The 7,498-nt window shown below is 46.7% G+C and overlaps 3 protein-coding genes across 3 annotated transcripts; 1 reads left to right on the top strand and 2 right to left on the bottom strand.

The window, feature by feature from the left end:
- Positions 1 to 3,475: 3,475 nt before the first annotated feature.
- LOC120248818 (histone H3.1) lies at positions 3,476 to 3,889 on the bottom strand. The gene has a single exon (XM_039257303.1). It carries the CDS (start codon positions 3,884 to 3,886, stop codon positions 3,476 to 3,478), a length of 411 nt encoding a protein of 136 aa, XP_039113234.1. The 5' UTR covers positions 3,887 to 3,889.
- Positions 3,890 to 4,916: 1,027 nt separating this feature from the next.
- On the bottom strand, positions 4,917 to 5,383 carry LOC120248802 (histone H2A type 1-B-like). Its single transcript, XM_039257284.1, has one exon. It carries the CDS (start codon positions 5,365 to 5,367, stop codon positions 4,975 to 4,977), a length of 393 nt encoding a protein of 130 aa, XP_039113215.1. The 5' UTR covers positions 5,368 to 5,383; the 3' UTR covers positions 4,917 to 4,974.
- A 300-nt stretch (positions 5,384 to 5,683) lies between these two features.
- Positions 5,684 to 6,120, top strand: LOC120248811 (histone H2B type 2-E-like). The gene has a single exon (XM_039257293.1). The coding sequence runs from the start codon at positions 5,719 to 5,721 to the stop codon at positions 6,097 to 6,099; it is 381 nt and encodes a 126-aa protein (XP_039113224.1). The 5' UTR covers positions 5,684 to 5,718; the 3' UTR covers positions 6,100 to 6,120.
- The last annotated feature ends 1,378 nt before the right edge of the window (positions 6,121 to 7,498 follow it).

Below are 7,498 nucleotides of genomic sequence, written 5' to 3'. Positions count from 1 at the left end.
CGGAAACAGGCTCCAGGCTCTGAGCTAGCTGTCAGCACAGAGCCCGCTGCGGGGCTTGAACCTACGAACCATGAGGTCTGATCTGATCTGAAGTTGGACGCTTATCAGACTGAGCCACCCAGGCGCCCCTGCATTAGTAGCTGCATTTTAAAAAGCAAAAAGGAACAAGGAAAATTGATTTTAATAGTACTTTAAATCACTATTATAGAAATATTTCAACAAATTATCTAATATAAAAATATTAAGGAGATTTTTTAAATTCTATTTTTCAGACAACTCTTTGGAACTTGGTATGTATTTTACATTTAAAGCTCATGTCAATTTGGACTTGCCACATTTCAAGGGCTTCAGAGTCATATATGGCTAGTGGCCACTGTCTTGGATGATACAGTTTCACAGTAACTAAATACTGCGGAGAAGACACAGGCAAATACTTGCTCTGTAGTAAAATCCAGATGTTTCCAAGGAAATGATCATTCTGAGCTGGTCCTGAAGCCCAGAGAGATTCCTGAAAGGTGATGTTTCTTCTCTACATCCTACACATTCCTCTCATGCCAAGCCACGGACCAGAGGGCTCTGATCACAGAATGTAGCGCAGGCCAGGCCACTGCATTTCCCACCCATCCACTAATCTGTGAGACAGAGTTTACCTTTGAGGAGGAACTAGGTCAAAGAATCCATTTCCAGGCAATCTTATTGATCAGAAGATATTTAGTGTGTAGGTTTAGTGTGAGCTTGCCTGTCAATGGTATCTATTATGAATTTGGCCAATTAACTAAAATCTCTTAGGCTTCCTCCTCTATAAAATGAAGACAGTGAGAGAACTTGATTTTCAGGGTTGAATTAAGAATGGTCTAGAATAGGAGCGCCTGGGTGGCTCAGTTGGTTGAGCATCCGACTTCAGCTCAGGTCATGATCTCATGGGTCATGGGTTCGAGCCTCGCGTCGGGCTCTGTGCTGACAGCTCAGAGCCTGGAGCCTGCTTCAGATTCTGTGTCTCCCCCTCTCTCTGACCCTCCGCTACTCGTGCTGTCTCTCTCTCTCTCTCTCAGAAATAAATAAAACATTGAAAAAAAAAAAGAATAGTCTAGAATAGTTCAGGCCAATCGGTTCATGTGCAACTTGACCCATGGAGAACTATGGATGGTAGCTATTTGATGGACTCCAGTGAAAATGTGGGGACCTCTTCCATGGGGCCTTCTCTAAAGAAAGATGATATTCAGTCCAGAATAGACCAATAGCCCCCTGTAACACCGTCCCAGGGAACTCACCTTCACACTGGAAATGTTCAAACTGCTCAGAACTGACTTTATATCCTCCCCACAAAGTTTTGTCCTCCTGATAACTCTGAGAAGTTCCAAGCATCATGGAAAGCAAAGCTCTATCCCAGAGGCCTACCAGTGATTCTCAACTCCTAGGGCGCTCCGCTGAGACCTGATTGGTAAGAGGCAGGGGAAGGCTGTATATAATTTAGAAAATCATAGCCAGTGATCAGAAGCAGATTTACCCGGAAGCTAATGAAACTCAAATGTTAGGCCCAAAGGCCCGAGAAGGGGCTCTTGACTGGGTCTCATTTTTTGTAAAATTTCAACGTTAAGATATTTCATTCACAGCTGGTTAAACTTGTTTATTGGCGGTTAATCTTCCCTTTCATGATGGTTCACTTTTGTCTGATTATGTGGAGATACTGAAGAACATATCTGGATTTGGGTAAGAGAAAACTTAGTTGAATATATTCAGTTTGGGGTTAATGAGATGTAAAGTATGATTTGCAGACGTGTTCATATACAGTTCAGTTGTTCTGGCCAATCTGATGTTAGAATGGTGTTAAGGAGTTTTCTCTTGTTCACAGACAAACACCTGGATTACGGACAAAAAGATGTTAGACTTAATGTTGTTATATGACATCTACATATTCCTAGCAACCGCACTGGCAGTGAGCGTATAGTACAGATGAATTAAGATTTGAAATGTACAGAACTGGAAGCCAGTCCATGAACAATTCTTCTAAATTTTACAGCTCGCGTATGCAAGAAGCTCAATGGGATTTTCTAAATTTGAAAATGGTCTTATACATGACATTACCAGTAATGTGCTTTGAAGCTGATATTCTACTAAGTGATCAAGAGAACAAAACAATTTGTGATCAATCGTGCTGGAGGAAGTTCTGAATTCTCTTCCTATTGTATATATGGAAAATATTACAAAATAACTTTCAAGTGAAGATGAGGTCAGAATACGCAGACAAAAACAGGAAAATAAGCCTTATAGTGTTGTATTCGAGAGTTAATAAAACGTGCTATTTTTCTGCTTTGTGATGGCTATGGTTTTATTTTTGCAAAATTGGAATTTGGCTCATCTTTCCATTAAAAATTAATATTCACTATCTAGTTTCAAATTTGAAATTTTGAATTAAGAGTTGCCAAGTTGTGTAAATTTTAGGCCTCAGAAAAACTTGAACTACAATTATACTTTTACACTTAGGAAATTAACAAAGAAATTAACACATAAGTGGGTGATTTTGTACTTATTAAAAGGGGATATGGGTAAGAGAGTGCTCTAATGTTGCAACTCTTCCGTATCTCAAATCCCATTGATTTCAAGTTGCAGAAGCAAAGAAATTTGGATACTGATAAGGCTTATTTATTTTGTTGCATGAAGGTCTTTAGTGGGTCTCCGGTGGGGAGTACTGAAGTCAGTTTCTATCACTTGAGCTTCAATCCCATGTCAAGTAGACCAATACTTGAGTCAGGAGTGAGGATACATGACTTTCGTGGACTATTGAAAACTTGATGGATACTGATCATGTTAACTAGATTGATTTTTATTATAAGTGGACTAGAAGGAAGTACAGGAGATGGTCAGGAGCTCCTACAAACTTCGTAAGTAAATGCTGTTCTCTTTGATTACAACCCAACCAGGTAGAAAATGCAATCTAAGAATGAGCGTTTCAGAGAATTGCACTACAAATGTTAAAAACAACAACCGAAAACTCCCTGGAGGGGGCGCCTGGGTGGTTCAGTCAGCTAAGCCTCCAGCTTTCGCTCGCGTCACGATCTCATGGTTGGGGAGTTCGAGCCCCGCGTTATCAGACTCTGTACAGACAACTCAGAGCTAGAGTCCGGGTCTCCCATCTCTGCCCCTCCCCTACTCGCAAGATCTCTCAAATATAAACATTAACTGGAAAACTCAAATCCAATTTTACACTTTGTCCTCAATTTCCTGTATACACGTTAAACTTGTCTAAATTGTGAGAAAATTAGGTCTGTATTCTACAAGTCGCCAGCACTTGCTAACAGAACTGACTAGGAGTAAGGGACATGCAATGTTCAGATACTTACCACTAGAAACACATCTGCAAATTATTACTTTCCGTACCGGCTCAAATACGCCCCAATAGTTTGCTAAGCTACAGCTGCTTTAAGAGAAGGTGTGGGTGGCTCTGAAAAGAGCCTTTTTCAACCGGAAGTCGACTTTACGCCCGCTCGCCACGGATGCGGCGCGCCAGCTGGATGTCCTTGGGCATGATGGTGACGCGCTTGGCGTGGATGGCGCACAGGTTGGTGTCCTCGAAGAGCCCCACGAGGTAGGCCTCGCACGCCTCCTGCAGCGCCATGACGGCCGAGCTCTGGAAGCGCAGGTCGGTCTTGAAGTCCTGCGCGATCTCGCGCACCAGCCGCTGGAACGGCAGCTTGCGGATGAGCAGCTCGGTGGACTTCTGGTAGCGGCGGATCTCGCGCAGGGCCACCGTGCCGGGCCGGTAGCGGTGCGGCTTCTTGACGCCGCCCGTGGCCGGCGCGCTCTTGCGGGCCGCCTTGGTGGCCAGCTGCTTGCGCGGGGCCTTGCCGCCCGTCGACTTGCGCGCCGTCTGCTTCGTGCGAGCCATTTGGAGCAACTAAAGGCACACCCAGAACCTGGCCGCCCAGGGCGAAATTCCCTTTATATACAGTAAGAAGCATTCTGATTGGTCTTGTAATTTTTCAAAAGTTCCGCGCGAGAAAACCATTGGTTGGAGGTCAGATTAATTACTGGAAAGCCTGATTGGATGAATTACTCCACCTCTACGCCTCTTTTCGGTGTCAGGGGTGTTTTATCCTTTCACCTACTGTAACGAGGATTTCTCCATTTGAAATGTGGTTCCGTAAACCTAAGTGGGACCGGAGATTCTCAGTTCTCGGCAGGCTCGAATGTTACCAGTCCTGCCCACTTCCCTGAGTGTAGCGGTCTTGTCTTCTCCCCTGGACGGTTGGATGAATTATTTTAAAGTAAATCTCGGGTGGCCTGGACTGCCACTGTCATTGGCCATGATACCTCCATTAATCGTTTTCTCGCGTGAAACTATATGGCAGGGTCCGTAGGTGGACTTGGTCTGGTAATTCTAGATACGCACAATGGCCAGCAACAAATGATCTCGGACTTCGGTTTGAGAAAATGGATTTTCCTTAAACTCAATTTGAAAATCGCGCGCGGCTTTCTTACTGGCTAAACGCAAATTTCCGTTCTGCTTGTTATCCTTACATTTGAACCCCTTTACTTATTATGCTTACATTTGAACCCCTTTACTTGTTATGCTTACATTTGAGCCCCTTTACTTGTTATGCTTACATTTGATCCCCTTTACTTGTTATGCTTACATTTGAGCCCCTTTACTTGTTATGCTTACATTTGAGCCCCTTTACTTGTTATGCTTACATTTGAGCCCCTTTACTTGTTATGCTTACATTTGAGCCCCTTTTCTTTTTATTCTTATATTTTTTCCCCTTTGCTTTCTTGTAGTTTAGTTCCATTTGAGTTTTTTCTTTTTTTCGAGGAAGGCTTTAACATTACCTGGCCTTTTAGAAAGATTTAGGACTAATTTTACCAACATGGCACAATCAGGTTACTAGCTTTTCAGGTGAAAACGTGGATGGCTCTGAAAAGAGCCTTTAATTAGCTGTAGGAATGTGGAAGATCCGGGGTGTTCTGGCCGAGACCTCACTTGCCCTTGGCCTTGTGGTGGCTCTCGGTCTTCTTGGGCAGCAGCACGGCCTGGATGTTGGGCAGGACGCCGCCCTGCGCGATGGTGACGCGGCCCAGCAGCTTGTTGAGCTCCTCGTCGTTGCGGATGGCCAGCTGCAGGTGGCGCGGGATGATGCGCGTCTTCTTGTTGTCGCGCGCCGCGTTGCCCGCCAGCTCCAGGATCTCGGCCGTCAGGTACTCGAGCACGGCCGCCAGGTACACGGGCGCGCCGGCCCCGACCCGCTCTGTGTAGTTGCCCTTGCGCAGCAGGCGGTGCACGCGGCCCACCGGGAACTGCAGCCCGGCCCGCGACGAGCGCGTCTTGGCCTTGGCGCGGGTTTTACCCCCTTGCTTCCCGCGCCCGGACATGTCAAGCGGACTTAATTCGCAAACTAGAGATAAGATGTTTGAGAGGACTAACTCCGCGTATCAGAAAAAAAAGCATTTTATAAGCAGCGCGGGTATGAGTCAATAAGCTATCTCATTGGTCAAAATATGTTTGCCTTTGTATCCAATAGGAAGAGAAACTGTGAATCCTTTATTTGCATAAAGCCCTCCCCTTAATGCATGTGTTCTGCTTTTATCCAATCAGAAGGGACAATTCTTGAAACTTCATTTGCATTGAAGAACTATAAAGTTAAGGGCTCCGGACCCCCTCATGACGCTGACCTTTGCTGTGGTGAGTGCGGCTAGTGTTTCTCCAGCTCTTAGAGGAAAGCCATGCCCGAGCCCGCCAAGTCCGCCCCCGCCCCGAAGAAGGGCTCCAAGAAGGCCATCACTAAGGCGCAGAAGAAGGACGGCAAGAAGCGCAAGCGCAGCCGCAAGGAGAGCTATTCCATCTACGTGTACAAGGTGCTGAAGCAGGTGCACCCCGACACGGGCATCTCGTCCAAGGCCATGGGCATCATGAACTCGTTCGTCAACGACATCTTCGAGCGCATCGCGGGCGAGGCGTCGCGCCTGGCGCATTACAACAAGCGCTCGACCATCACGTCCCGGGAGATCCAGACGGCCGTGCGCCTGCTGCTGCCCGGCGAGCTGGCCAAGCACGCCGTGTCCGAGGGCACCAAGGCCGTCACCAAGTACACCAGCTCCAAGTGAACTTGCCAAGTAAGCGTCTTGCTACCCAACCCCAAAGGCTCTTTTCAGAGCCACCCACCTTATCACAGGAGAGCTATAACTGCCATTTCCTAGTGGAGTAGTTGCAAAGCTAGGCTACCATAGCTTCAGTCCTAAGGAAACCGAAATGATCCGTAGAGGCGATTCTAGAGCCGAGCACGGATTTGGGTGGTCACAAACTAGGCTTTCATCGCAATACAGTACTGTGGTGCGATGTCCCAAAGCGCAGTTTCACCTGTAAGGTTTTTTTCAACCCACGTCCCGTTTTCTCCTGAAACCACGAATGCTTGCAAGTGTTCACTCCTTTCCCCTGCGTCTGCATGTTTCTAAAGGAGACTGGAATTTCCCTGCTAGGTAAAGTGGCTAAAGTATTTTAAAATAGGGACCCTCAGGTGATAATCCATGCTGCCCTATTGGGAGGAGGAGAGCTCCAGGCTACGGAAAGAGCAGACAGGCGCAGTCTTCCGGGAGCCTAAACTCCAGCATTGAGTAAACAAAGCGGAGCCGCCCTGGTTCCCATGAGCAACTCTAGGCGGGGGCAAGCTCTCTGCGCACAGATTACAGTTCCTCAAGTTTCGCATTGGAATTGTTTACCGATGGCAACAGCCAATCTAAAGCCGGCTCAGTTTTTCTCGCATGCCAGAAATCCGGGCTCCTATTTCCTGTGTCACGGGTTTTTCTGGAATGTCACTAGAAGGGCGGGAAGTGAGGCCCTGCGTCTCTAAGAAGGACAAAGAGTTTGAATTTCCCGCGCTTCCCCATCGCGTCACCTCGTTGGCTGCTGGGAGGGCCCCACAGAGGAAGGTGTGCTGGGTTTTCTTAGTAAACCTCTTTCAAAGACCCGGGACTCCAAAAATAATTCCCAAAAGACAGGAATGGCCTTGGTTGAGGAAGAGGGGTATTTGGGCTGGGCTGGGTCTGGGTCCGGGTTTGGGGGAGGAGGAGGAGAGTGGTGGGTAGACTGAGCTGTTGTCTGCCTATGAAAAGCGGGGAGGGGGGGGGGCGGATATTTTTCATCGGTTTATAAACGTTTTCTGGGAGTGATCTACAACAGTGTCCTCTGGATCAAGAAATAAAATTTAAAGTAGGATTTCTTAAAAAGGACCCTTTCTTTAAAAAGAAAAATTAAATTTAAATAGTCTTTTCCCAGATCCCACAGGTCAGTAGACTGCTGTATAGGTATTTCCTGTCTCAGCAGAGGCAAAATATAGCTGTGAAAGAGACCCCTGCCTTTAAAATTCATTAGTATAAAAAGATACCCCCCCCCCCCCCCCCCGCCCCACGCGATGATCGAACTCAGGCTCATGTTCTTCCCCTGACAGGTGAGATCTGGGTGGTATTATTTCTTATCCTCTTCAAAATGATCTGAGGTACAGATTAT

This window comes from Hyaena hyaena, unplaced genomic scaffold, assembly GCF_003009895.1.
Source record: "Hyaena hyaena isolate Hyena2069 unplaced genomic scaffold, ASM300989v1 scaffold_614, whole genome shotgun sequence".
NCBI lineage: Eukaryota > Metazoa > Chordata > Mammalia > Carnivora > Hyaenidae > Hyaena > Hyaena hyaena.
This window is presented reverse-complemented; position numbering and strand designations above follow the sequence as displayed.

Bases quoted from the DNA above. Each gene is read 5' to 3' on its own strand.
- LOC120248802 (XM_039257284.1), bottom strand. From the start codon at position 5,367: ATGTCCGGGCGCGGGAAGCAAGGGGGTAAAACCCGCGCCAAGGCCAAG.
- LOC120248811 (XM_039257293.1), top strand. From the start codon at position 5,719: ATGCCCGAGCCCGCCAAGTCCGCCCCCGCCCCGAAGAAGGGCTCCAAG.
- LOC120248818 (XM_039257303.1), bottom strand. From the start codon at position 3,886: ATGGCTCGCACGAAGCAGACGGCGCGCAAGTCGACGGGCGGCAAGGCC.